Source organism: Phalacrocorax aristotelis, chromosome 13 (assembly GCF_949628215.1).
Source record: "Phalacrocorax aristotelis chromosome 13, bGulAri2.1, whole genome shotgun sequence".
Lineage (NCBI taxonomy): Eukaryota > Metazoa > Chordata > Aves > Suliformes > Phalacrocoracidae > Phalacrocorax > Phalacrocorax aristotelis.
Genome location: NC_134288.1, coordinates 10,633,198 through 10,646,461, shown reverse-complemented (window position 1 = coordinate 10,646,461; position 13,264 = coordinate 10,633,198). Strand labels below are relative to the sequence as shown.

The window sequence follows — 13,264 nt, the reverse complement described above, 5'->3', positions numbered from 1 at the left end:
GGCACCCCTCTGGGGAGCTGCAGGTGTGGGGGGAGAAGAGAAATCTGGGGAGGAGGGAGAGCGTTGTTTTCCGCTCTGTCCCCACAGCAAACATGAGCAAAGACCCGTGCACGGTGCCCACCGGACCCTGGTGTCCCCAGGCCGTGACCCCCAGGCTGGGGGAAAGGATCTGGGGGTCGTGCCCGGCGGCTCCGGGCAGGGGTCCGGGGGGAACGCTCGGGGCATCCTTGGGGAAGGGAGAGGGCGGCGGGGCGAGGCGGGGCGGCGGGCGGAGCGCCCGGGGGTGGCGGAGCGCGGCACCGCCCCCGGCGCGGGTACTGGGGCGGGGCGGGGCGGGGCGGGGCGGGAGCGCCCGGTGCCGGCGGCGGCGCTGCGGGGCGCGGGGCTCCGTCCCCGCCTGAGCGCGGCCCCGCTGGGCGGAGGATGAGCTGCGGCCAGCCCAAGGACATGGAAGGTACAGGGCAGGGGCGGGGGGGCTCAGGTGCACGGCGGGACGCGGCCCCCCAGCTCCAAACGCGACGGGCACGACCCTGGGGTTGTCCCCTCCATCCCCCCACAGTGCTGCCCCCTTCATCCCGGGGGTCTGCCCTTCATGCCGCCCTCTCCACCCCGGGGATCTGCCCTTAATACCCCCACCCCTCACCGGTGCTGCCCCTCCATCCCGGGAATATACACTCCATTCCGGGGATCTGCTCCCTCTACCCTGCAGGAACGCTTCCTCCACCCCGGGGGTCTGCCCCTCCACATCCCCCTTTGCTGCCCTCAAAATCGCGGGGAGGGTCTGTTCCCATCCCCTGCTCCCAGTATTATAGGGTACCGGTGAAATGGATTGGGAAATTGGGCTAGAGCAATGGGGTGCAGATGTAAAGGCAAGGCAGGGCAGGGGGTGCTAGAGCAGGGCAGCGGGTGGTAGAGCAGGGCAGGACCTCTGGGAAGAATGTGGCGAGGTGGAAGGGGGCTTGCTGCATGGAGAGGGGTCCCTGCCTCTAGGCTCCCATGCCTGCCTCCTGCCAGGAAAGCCTGCTCTGCCCAGAGCCACCCTGAGATCCCGCCTGCTGTCCTCACCCCACACTCTCTTGGGTGCCCAACCCTACCCAGATCACCTGTCCTGGGGTGCTCGGGGACCTCCTGGCAGCACCCATGGGGGGCTCAAGATCACAGATACCCCCAAAGTCACATACAGTCCCCCAAAAGGCTATGCCCCATGGCCCCCTGACACAGGACTGCCTGCTGCTCTGTGCAGGCAGGCAGGCAGGCAGCACCCGTGCACACTCCCCCAACGTGCACCCAGGGCACTGCGCTGCATGGGGAGGATGGAAAGGGCATCTGTCTTTTGTTCCCTTCCTCCTCCTTCCTCGGGAGACACCAGCGGTGAGCAGCCACCGGCCTGAGCTCCATCTCTGTGCAGGGCTCCCATCTCACCTCTGCAAGCAGAGAATTCAGAGGGAAACACTGGGATGATGCTCATCGCATCCAGGGCCTGAGCCAGGTATGCCCCAGGAGAACCTGGAGAGGCTTGAGGGGATGTCAGTCCTCTCTGGATGTGGTCTCGTCCTCCTCGGGGCCAGCAGGTCTTAGGGAATGGCTCAGGGCAGGATCTGGTCCATAAGGACATCCTGTAGGTGCAGCTTCAAAGATTACATGCATTAGAGGGTCCCAGACAGCATCCCTGGTTCCATGGGGGCTTTGCCAGCCCAAGCAGCAGCTCGTACCACAGTGAAGCCACATGGAAGTGATGAAAAGGACCAGGGCAAAGGCAATGCCAGCCAGGCATGTGGCTCATGCAGATACCACTGAAAATGAGATAAGCCCCTCGCAGAGAGGATTCCCCATCCTTGGCACCCCCAGAGCTCTGGTCTCATCCACCCTTCACCTGCCTGAAGGAACACAAGAGAGACAGCCAGCTGCCTGCGAATACCTCTCTGACTGTCAGCAAATCTCTCACCCCATTTGGTGCTAAATGCCTCTTTCCCTCCCAGACACTGGGAGCCAGGCAAATCGGCAAAGGGATTTAATTCCTTGCAAAGCTTGTTCCAAGCTTCTCCCAGGGACCACTGTTAATCCCCGGGAAGCCTGGCTGCCCCCGTGGCAGTTGCCTGCAGATAGGTTCCCAGTGGGAGGGCAGGTCTGTGGGACACCTGCTTGTGTGATGGCATCAAAGACACAAGGATGTCCCTGAGGTCATGCTGGGGAGCCGAATGAAGGGAGCTGGAAGCAGGCAGTGCATTGCTTGTCCAGGCACTGGGCTCCCCACTCTGTGCCCCTGTCTGCTCCTCCTGCAGCTTGGCTGCCTGCCGTTGCTTCCCCCGGGGCAGGTCCTGGACACCTGCGAGCAGACAGTGCCTGCAGAAAGTCAGCTTTGCTGGGAGCGATCAGCCCGTGCCCACCTCGGGACCGACCCAGGGATGCTTTCACCATCCGGCTCGTTGCGTGCTGCCACGTCCTGCCCGGAGGTCTCCATTCCCAGGGGGGTTTCTGTCCCTCTCGCCAGCAGTGACTGCTGCTGCTCTGAGCCTCTCCAGTGCTCACGTTTCACCAGCCGTAAAAGTGTCTGGAGAGGGAAAGGCAGGGAGCGGCGGCGGCGTGCCGGGCGAGGGGAGGGAGCGGTGTCTGTCCCTGCCGCTGCCGCAGTCCCTGTCCCACCGCCTGGGGCAGGTGGCTGCTGGTCCCCCTGCGGTGACCCAGCCCCTGGCCTCCCCTTCTGCCTGTCCTGTGTGGCTGGAGAGATGCCCAAAATAGACCAAAGAGCCACCGAGGGAAAAATGAGCTGGTGGTGACTCCCCAGCCCACGAGAAGGCAGCAGGTGGTCCATCACACAGGGCTGCCAGAAGAGCCACAGGGACCACGGACCGGCTTATGGGGACCCAGAAAGATGGGGGTACAGTGGCTGTTTGAGGACCAGAGCTGAGCTCTCCCCTCTCTGCTCCAGCTCAGGCTCAGCTGGCCCAAAGGCTCTTGCAGCCCCATTTCAAGGTGCCGTTCCCCACGCTCAGCACAGTGTTTGTTCACCAACCTCTGCTACAGGCTGCAGGCACCCCCCTTCTGCCTGGACCCCAAACATGGCCATAACCACAATGGCTTTGGCCATGCGCAGGAACAGACCATGCTGAGCCCCGCAGCCCCTGCCTGGGAAGGATGCTCATCACTGTCCTCCCTCTTTTCTTTCCCCAGCACCTCCTGCACCCTGAATGCCCCAAGTGACCCCAGTGCTGCTATGCATGAGCTTGCCATGGCTCCACTCAGCCCTTGGGCACTTTGATGCCTGGCGGGTCCAGCATCACCCATGGTAGCCCCCCAGGCTTCCCATCCATCCCCGTGCCAGCTGGCCCTGTCGTGGGATTAGGCGGGAGCACGCAGGGAAAACACCGAGTATCTCTCTGGATCAAACGCCCACGGTGTGGCGGGGAGGGAGTGTAATTCACACACCCCCACCGTGCAAGGCTGGCTGGGGGCTGTCTGCCACCAGAGCTGGGGCAAGCGTGCAGCCACCATTTATTGGCAGTGGGAGGGAGGCAATCAGAGGAGTCAGTCAGGTGTGGACGAGGTATGAGGGGAGGCAGGGATGGAGCCGTGCTCGTGACAGCCGGTGCTGCCGAGCGCTCGCGCACATCCCTCCTCCCGCCGAGATGCAGCAGGGCCGGCCATCCCTCTGCTGCGTCTCCACCATCCGCAGCTCACAGGGACCACCCGAGCCAGGTGAGGGGGGTGCAGGGCATGGCTGGGGGGCTGCAGGGCAGAACCAGGGGCTGCAGGGCTGGTGGGGGGGGGAAGATGCTGCATGTGCATCCCCAGCTGGTGGGCTCAGCCTCTGGCTCAGCAGAAAAGGAGCAGAGGGGATGGAGGGTGGCTGGGTGTTTGTGGTGTTGCTGTGGCTGCTCCTGTGCCGGGCATGGGAAGGAGAGGAGAGCCTGTGTCGGATGCCACCCCTGTGTCCCTGCATGGAGCCAACCCAGGGGCTGCCCTGCCATGGGGCTCCCTGCACCCATCCTTCCCTTGCTCCAAAACGCTCCGGTGTGCCCTGGCTCAGCACCCCCTACCCTCACCCACGTCAAGTGCCGCCAGGCAATGGGAAAGTTGGGACCTGAGGGCTGGTCTGGGGGAGCAGGAGACTGCGGAGGAGCTGCTGAAGGTGCTGCCGGGGGCTCTGAGCTCCAGGGCAGCAGCTGCCTGCCCCCGATGGGGAGCAGTGCCGCCAGCATTCCTGGCCCTGCCTCTCTTTTCAGCTTGTTTTTCCCTTCATCTTTCCCCCCCCCCCCCCCCATCTGCTCTCACTCTGGCTCTTCAGCTCCAGCTGTGTTTGCTAGGGGAGCGTAGATGCCCACGTCCTGCTCCTGGAGGCAGGTGCTCTCTAACCCCTATGGATATAGGTCCCGCTGGTGGTCAGAGCGCCGTTCCCCACCGTTCCCTCACCAAGCCTTTTGCAGTGAGTCCCGGGGAAGTCCCAGCCCAGCCAAAGCACATAGATCTGGCAACCAGCCCCTCCACACCTGCCAGGTCCGTATCTGTCCCCAGCGCCCGGTGGGACGGGTGGTTTTCAGCTCAGGGGTAGCCCAGCATGGCTGGGTTGTCGGAGTGCAGGAGGCAGGACAGCTGGGGGCATCTCGGGCAGCCTTGGCTGTAGGGAACACAACCCACTGTGGTTCTCGTGTGCTGGGTCCGGGGTGTCTGAGGCTGTAGGAAGCCATCAGAGTCATCCCCATCTCCCAAGACAGGCTCAGAGACCACCCCTCCCAGCTCTGCCTCAGCTCGATACTGAGCCTCTCTATGGATCCCCCTTCAGTTTGTTTTCCATAAAATCACTTCCCCAGCCATCAGTCAGGTCCTCTGCCTCAGTTTTCCCATGGCAACGCTTGTTGCTGGGTGTGTTTAAGGAGCAAGGCAGAGTGTTGTGGTCTGGATAACCTGGGACACATGGACACATTTACAACTCTTTCCTGCTCTGTTTTGACATCTTTTGGCTGGTTGGTCTCCTCTTGCATGAAGGTGTGCTCAAGTGGTCTCTTTGAAACCTCTTCCCTTGTAAAACCCACTAATTATGAAAATGAGCTGCAGCAGGTTTTCTCCAGTCCTTCTGCTCTCCCAGGGTGGCTTATCCCTGGAGGTGGAACTTCTTCAGGTGCTGCTCTGCTTTCGGTGGTTTTATGACTTGCCCGTCTTGCTGTGGTGGGAGCAGGTGAACTGGGGGATGCTCTGGCCTTTGCTTCTGTGGATCAGTGCTGCTGATGTCAAGCCAGCTGGCTTTTATCTGGAGCAGAGGAGTGCGTAAGCCCCTAATACCCATGCATCCTCCTCCCACAGCAGCCGGGTGTCTTCAGCCCCCTGCCAAAGGAAAGCTTTTCATCCTTGTTGCAACCCAAATACCTCCAGCTTATGAAAACACAAGGGGTGAGGGACAAAAACTCCTCATCATGGGTAAATGGCTCTTTGTAGGCCATCACAGATAGGCTGGTGTGGGTTCAGCCATCATTTGGGTGTGCAGGTTTGTGCTCCTGCGTGGCAGCAACCGTCCCCAAGCAGCCATAGTCTGTGCTGGGAGGGGACTAACCCGCACCCCCTTCTCCATTGAGCTGCCCAGGCTGGGGTTTACCTGCTTCCCATCCCTCAGTGGTGGCAGTTTAATGTCAGCCGTCTCCATGGAAAGTGGTTCTTCCCCTTTGCCTCCTCCTGGCATCTCGCCCAGCAGAGCGGCGGTGACGAGCAGGAGGTTATAACCATGCAGCAAAGATCAGCTGCGGGTCCCAACGTCTGCTCAGCAGGTGGGTGTCAAAACAAGCATCGCTTGCAAGGGGTTTGTGTGGGCAAACATCTTGTCGGCGCCTGCCGGCTCCTGGCACCAGCCGGCAGGTTCGTGGGCTGATGGGTTTTCTCCTTGGCAATGGGAAGGCAGGAGGGGGAAATTTTGGCAGTGGAGGGTATAGCAGAGCTCAGCAGGTCCTGTGAGGTAGGAGAGGCATTTTTGGGTGCCCAAGCATGGAACAGAGGGCCACCATGGCCGTCTCTCACCCCTCTTTCCTCCACAGCCGCTGCTGCTCACTTCAGCTTCTGCCGCAGCCTCCTGGAGCACACGGTCTCGGCTGAAAACCTCAACTACCGCCTGCAGAGGAACCCGGGCAGCAGCCTCACCTGGCATGATGGCCGGAGCCAGCGGGCCGATGGTGGCCGGACCATCAAGCTCCTGCGGCAGCCGGGCACTGAGGGCTTGCAGGTACCCGCCGGGCTCCCCTGCACACCCTGGCCCCTGCCCCAGGGCTGCCCAGGGGAATGCGGCTCCTCGTGTTCCCCCCATCCCATCGATCCCCTGCAGGAGTATCTCGTCTTTCTCTGCAGGATCAGGCCTTTAGATCCCATTTTGCTGAAAGCCCTCATGATTGTTGTGTATTTAATTATAGTAAAAAATATATAAATATAATAATTTAGTTATTATCATCAGGCTGGAGGCTGTGCTGAGGTGAGCTCTGTGCATCACCTTCTCTCCGCACCTGGAGCCGGGACTTAATACAATTTTGCAGTAAATGTGCCAGAACCAAGTTCCTTGTAATGCCTTAAAATCCCCGAGCACTTGGGTATGTCTCTTATCCAGGTTTGGACCATTGACCTCCTAAAATTCTGAATTTTATTGCATTAATGAGGCTTTGAGCTGAAGGTTTCCAGCGATTTGCCTGCTGCTGTGCCTCTGCACAGTCGTAGGAAGGAGCATCTTGCCAGTGAGCAGCTCCCAGTGCTTCCTAACTCCTTTGTAAAGCTCTGGGAGTCGTGTTTGGAGGCAGCACATCCAGCCAGTGACCACTGGAAAGAAAATGGGGAAAATCAAACTGCCTGACTTTCAGCCTCCAACATGGAGTTGCTTTTCCATCTTGAGGGCCTGGCTGGTTTGGCATCAGAGGGGAGCAGGGTCCCAACAGGGACAGGTACAGTCCCACCATCATGCTGTGATGCTCACAGGGGCGGCAGCGCCTCAGACTGCCCCCCTGTCCTGGCATCGCTGTGCCTCTTGTCCCCATCACCCCTCCAGGCACCCCGGTAGCCCCTTTCCTCTTGCACCTCTGTGAAAAGCACGGGGACAGCACTGCCTGCACAGCGCTGCCTGCGCAGGGGCATGCCAGCCATGCTCGGGTTGCCAGCTGTGCTCATCATGGCTCTCCCTCACCTGCCTCTACGTGCCTCACAGGGGGATTTGTGGGGAAGAAAGGCTTTAATTTTGCCATAAGCAGGGAAAAAATGCCCAAGAGATGGCAGGTGACGTGAGTTGCTCCTTGCAGCTCCCAGGGAATGGCTCCCACCAGCCAGCTCTCCCCGGCCACCTCCTGCCTCTGCACGGGAGCAGCCTCTGAGCCTTCCCGCCTGCTCTCCTCAACACCAGCACTCGATATTCATGGCTGAGAGTTTATCAGAGAGACAGTGCAGCTCAACCAGCTGGAAAATGAGCCTGTGATTCATTACACCTCCCCTTCCCACCCAGGGAGTGCAGGGGATAGATCGGGGGTCTTCTGGGGGGCGGCTTCACCCACTGCAGGGGATGATGCGCCCCGAGCCGGCAGTGCAGGGTTTAGGGGTGCAGAGATGGGTCCCTGGTGTGGGGCTGCATCTGATGGGCAAAATGCTTGCAGACATGAGCGTGCCCAGGGAAATTGCAGGTTGTTTGTCACCTCTTCCCTCATGCCTCGGAGGGTTAGTTGGATAATAGCTGCCGGAAGCTCACGGGAAGCTGGCCATTATTTCCCCCAGCCCCTCCGCTTCTCATCATTGCTCATTAGTGAATCCAGAGCGAATCGCCTCCTCCTCCCCACGGCACGCTCAGCCAAGTGTGAAGGAGCCAAGCGGCTGGCACAGGCTGGGGCTGCTTCTGCGGGCAGGCAGCTCCTAGCATGTCTGGGAGGAGTGGAAGGAAGCTACCAGGGGGGGCCCCAAAGGTGGGGTTCAGTTTGGTTGAGAAACCAAATTGTGCATAGTTTATTGCATTTTCCATTGACTTTGGAGATGGACTCCTTAGCTATTAATTTACAGCCTCCCAGCTTTGCATTCTTCCCTCTCGCTCGAATGTCCCCAGCTGCCACAGGCGAGCCCTCCTTGAGGCAAGGTCCCTTTCCAAGCCCAAATGCTCCTCTGGGCACAGGCAGCAGCTCCTGCCAGGCTGGCTGGGCTCCATGGTGTGAGCAATGCCCGGCTCGGGGCCAGGGGAGATGTCCCAGACCCCGCTGCCGTCCGCCGTCTCCTCTCTGGCATCTCTCAGGGATATGTCATTAGTTTCAGTAACCACAGGATGTCTGGAGTCCCTGTCACACTAATTATCTCCGCTTCTCTATTAGGCATGCTAAATTAGCCAATATTCATACATGGAGGTCGACACTGGCATACTGCTGTCAACTTTTCCCATGCCAGCATGTCCTCACATCAGCTGCTGCTTCTGCCATGCCCAGCATGTCCTGGACATGGGTGAGGACCATGCCAGGAGGGACCCTGGCAATCCAGTCCCCTCCTGTTGCAGGCAGCAGGGACCCCTTTCCCATCTCCATGTGCCTGCGGTCCAGCCCGGGACAGTCCCAGCAGCTCAGGCACAGGGAGCTGCTTTGGAGGAGTGATGTTTGCTGGTGCTGCTTGAGGATGAAGTCTTGGCATCACCAGCAGCAGAGAGTTCACCAGTCTCCCCTGGGTTCTAAAACCAGGAAACAGTGGATTTCTGCATCCTTTAGCCCCATTTCCCAGCTAGCCTTAAGATCCCCCCAGGAGAAGCAGGCTCATCCCCCTGTGCTGTTACAATTCAAGGCATTTGACTTGCTCTGTACTGGGATAAATCCAGGTGGCAACGACCTCATCATGCTGGAGTTGCTGCGACGTGGGCGAGGAAATGGAGCTACCAGGTGGCTCAGGGTGAGACCAGCTGCTCCAGCCAGCAGCTGGAGGGAGGGAGGGATGCCAGTAGATAAGCCCCATCACCCTGTGGGCACAGCTCCTCCCCCTCTGCTCTGCAGGCCCGGGTCCCATCCTGCCACCAGGCAGGCACCTGCCTGGCACCGAGGCTGGGTGGGTGGTCAGTGCCAGAGGGAGCAGCCTGCACTGGGGGCCAGGGCAGTCCGGGCAAGGGGGGAGGGTGTGTGGCAGACATCTCTGGAAGTGGAGGGTGGCCAGGGCACATCAGGGCACTGAGGACTGCAACCCTGGTTTATCCCAGGTGTCTCCAGGCATGGCAGCACCCCAAGAAGAGGTGGCTTTAGACACCTGTGAGGCCGCAGGACCTTGTCAGCTCAGAGTTGAAGGAGACTGAGCAACAGAGAGAGGGAAAGTCCTTCCTGCTCCAGGGCACCAGCTGGCTGCTGGCTGCTTCCCTGCGGACTTCTGGTGTGGGTGGCTTTGCTCTGGTACCCGCTGCCCCCAAGGACCTTGCTGGCTCCATCCCCACTGAGAGCTGCCTACAAGCACCTTTCTCTGCCTGGTGAGGGGAGGGACCCTGGGCACCCCCGAGATGTCTCCCGAGCCTGTGCAATGCTCTGCTGGGCTGGGAGATGCATGGGGAGGGGGACCAGGGTTCTTGCCGGCAGCAGGAGGGCCAGGGAGCTCCCAGGTGTGGGGTCTATGTAGGGCAGGACCCCCACCTCGACCTCCCATCCCGACGCCCCCTGCCTCCCTCACCAGTTCCTCTGATGCTGCTATTTCAGGGCAAACCTAGGGACTCCAGAGGGTGCAAAGCCAAAGTCTGCCAGTGTCGCTGCAGTCCCAAGCCACCAGCCAGCATCTCCCCCATCCCCGTGGGCTGACCTCCCAGCCAAGGCATTTTCCTCCTCATGGGGCTGAACCCCACTAACCCCTTCCCCTCCCACTCCCCGCAGGGCCGTGCCTGCGACCACTATGGCATCTACCACACCAGCCCCACGCTGGGCAGCCTGGCCAAGCCGGTGGTGCTCTGGACCCAGCAGGATGTGTGCAAATGGCTGAAGAAGCACTGCCCACATAACTATCTCATCTATGTCGAGGCGTTCTCCCACCACGCAATCACAGGTACTGTAGACGCCCCCACTTAATTGCTGGTACTAATTGCCATTAGCATGTGCTCCTGAGAAATAGCTGTTTGGAGATTCATGATTTGGAAGGCAGATGTACCCCCCATTTCTGTCCCCTCTCCCCATGGAGATGCAGCTGGGGTGAGAGCCACCCCACAGCACTGGGCACAGGGACACCCACTTGGGCTGGGCAGGAGGCATCTGCCAGCAGGGTGAGCTCCAGGACAGGCTGGAGGTTGTTTAAAATGATCATAAATTGCCCAGAGGAGATTGTGGCTTATAAAACGGGAAAGACTCTTCTCCTTGCCCAGATTAATACAATAAGAATATTTTTTACAGTTTTTTTTAAAATACTGAAAACTTTTGCAGATGAGGAAAGATCTCTGCTCAGGTGGAGTCCAAGTTGCCAATGTCTTCCTCCAGGTCTGAATCCAACTCCCAGCCAAGTCCTTGGAGGACACTTACCTCTAGGACCTGCTCCCTCCCCTTTGCCCACTGGGGACTCTGGCTTTGACTCCTACGTACGAGCATCGTCCTAGTCTGACTGTGACATGTGCGTGGCTAGGCAGAGCTCTGTCAGGGGCAGGAGAAAGTGGGGAAGGCAGTGCTGGAGCTGCCCGCAAGGGATGCAAAGCCCTAATGCAAGAGCCCAGCCAGCCCTAGCATGGGAAACAAAGGCAGCATTAGCAAATGTACGCCGGGAAACAAGGACAAAAGCTGGTTGTAAATCCCTCATCTAATAGCCCCCGGACTGGAGGAGAGTGGCTCGCAACAACACTAATGCATTTTGATGGGTACCCCTGTTCCCCCAGGATGGCCAGCCCACACAGGGACCATGCACTCGGAAAAATATCTGATGCAGGAGGTGGAGCGGAGAAATGGAAAGCTCCTGCCTGCAGGGATGGGTTACGTGATTGCCAGAGCCATACCTGTGCCGAGGCTGGGGACCTCAAGTTGCCACCCAGTGCTCTACGAAAGTGGGGCCACCTGCGAGGCTTCTCCGTCCCAGTGGGTCCGGGTGGTGAAAGAGCATTTTAGGATTTCTTCCCCTTCCCCTCCTTGTTCCCACTGAGTTGCCCTTTTATGGGGTCCCCACCACGTCACTGAGCGACACCATGTTTGCAGGTCGGGCGCTGCTGCGGCTGAACGGGGAGAAGCTGCAGCGCATGGGCATCGCTCACGAGGCGCAGCGGCAAGAGGTCCTGCAGCAGGTCCTGCAGCTCCAGGTGCGCGAGGAGGTCCGAAACCTGCAGCTACTCAGCCAAGGTAGGGCCAGCGGGAGGCCAAGCGGGGAGAGAGGCCATGAAGCCCAACCCTGGGGTGGTTGTGCCTCTCCTGCAGCAGTCTGGACAAGATGAGCAGCGGCTGGGCAGCTGCCAAAGCCAGAGGCACCCACCTGCATGTCACTGATGCAAATGCAGCCCACGTCGTGGCTGGGATGGGGTGTGGAGCACAGGCTGCGGTGCATGTGGCTGGGCTGTGGTGCACAGCACAAAATCCATGGGTGGTATTTTGCATGGAAGGGACGGGATTCTCCAGGGCTGGCAGTGGGTGAGCTGGAACGTGCCACCCTGCAGGCTGTTTATTCCTTCCTCTCCCCCTTGTTCCAGCTTCTTTTGGAAATGTCTCCTAGCTGATCCGTCTGTTTGGCAGATTGTACCAACACTGTGAACCGAGCACCTCTGGGATGGGCTGTGCACCGCCAATACGAGACCTGAACTGCACACTTGGAATTTGAAGAGACAGCTTCCCAGCCACTCCGGGGCTTCTCTCCTTCTTCTTTCTCTTTCTTTTTTATGAACACGTTTCTGTGCAGACATGGGAGGTTTCCTCCAGCAGACGTGGCTCTTGGCTGGAGGAAAATTAGCAAAGCAGCCACTGGGACAGATGAACTTTTGCTCACCTGAGCCTGACAGTTCACAGGGAAAGAGATGGAAAAAAGGAAACGGCGACAGGCAGGGCTCAGCATTGCAGACAAACCAAGCGCGGTTATTCCTGGAACGGCTCAGAGCCATGCACAGGACAGTGAAGCATTATGCACATGGGCGACATCCCAGCATCCGGCGGCTCGTGTCCATACCTCGGAGCTTATTTAGGGAGCTTTAGTTTTCTCTTCAGACTGGGCTGTCTTCCAGAGTCCTAGGAGGTAATGTTATCAGTAGCAAATAAGATGACCTGACCAGCCAAAAAAAAATTAAAAGCGGGGCCAAGCCACCAGCGCCTGGCTCCACTTGGTGAGTTAAAAAGGGAGCTGAGTCATCGGAGATGGAAAATCTGGGAGCAAAGGCAGGGCGGACGCGCTGGTAGGGTGCCGGGGCCTGGAGGAAGTTGTGCCAGGAGCTCGTCCTTCATCCGTCCTCGTTTGCAGGCAGACGGGGGAGCTGCTGCAGGGGCCGGGTGGGAGCAGCTGGGGATGCTGAGGCTGGGGATTCTTGGGTGCCATGTCCCCCTGACCCCGGTGCCCAGTCGTGCTCCCTCTCATGCCCTCTGTGCTCCCACCAGCTCTTTGCAGTACTCTGCCTCTCTGGACAATTGCAAATTCTCGTCCTGACCTCCTGCCCAGGGGCTGGTGACAGTGCTGACAAACCCAGGCACCGTCCTGATGACCCAACTTTTCATTAAGGTGAAGCAATGGTTACTGTTACACCACCCCCACCCCCCAAACCCCTCCTGTCTCGAGCTACAGACTGCTCATGCAGGCAGGTAAGGAACAATAGAGGATTTAGGGGCAGGGTGGATGCTGACACCTCCCCATGTTCCCACTCCAGTGACGAGGGCAGGGCTGTGGGGCTGGGGAGGGTGTCCTGAAACAGCAGCACCCCAAGCTCCTGGGGCATCAGAGCTGGCAGGGATGTGGAGGCTGGTCATGGTGGCCCCCTCAGCCAGGTGCCTGCCCACTACCTGCCTCCTCCTCTGCTGGTAATAAAACAAGAGACTGTTATTTTAACTTGCTGCTCTTCTGACTCTTCCCATGTCTGAAGCTGCGCCATGGGTTTAGTCCCTCCAGCCCTTCCCAGGGATGCTCAGGAGATGTCTACAGCCCTAAAGCCCCCAGGACAAGCACTTCCACAGAGGACAGGGGTCCCACCAGACGGCCCTTCAGGAGCAAGCCTCAACCTGGGCATTTGCCAGTTTTTAAATGCCCTCCCAGCTCCACAGAACTGCTGCAGAAATGAGAATTAAGAAGCTGCTAATCTGTGCCAGCGGGTGGCTGGACAGGGGTGGGATTTGGGGTCATAGCTACCACTCCAGTGCAGGTAACGGCTTGT

The 13,264-nt window shown here is 59.3% G+C and overlaps 1 protein-coding gene across 1 annotated transcript; it reads left to right on the top strand.

Moving 5' to 3' along the window:
• The first annotated feature begins 350 nt into the window (after positions 1–350).
• Positions 351–12,939, top strand: SAMD10 (sterile alpha motif domain containing 10). Its single transcript, XM_075108653.1, has 5 exons — positions 351–454; positions 6,021–6,205; positions 9,825–9,993; positions 11,121–11,261; positions 11,606–12,939. Exons 1-5 carry the CDS (start codon positions 424–426, stop codon positions 11,626–11,628), a joined length of 549 nt encoding a protein of 182 aa, XP_074964754.1. The 5' UTR covers positions 351–423; the 3' UTR covers positions 11,629–12,939.
• Positions 12,940–13,264: the final 325 nt, after the last annotated feature.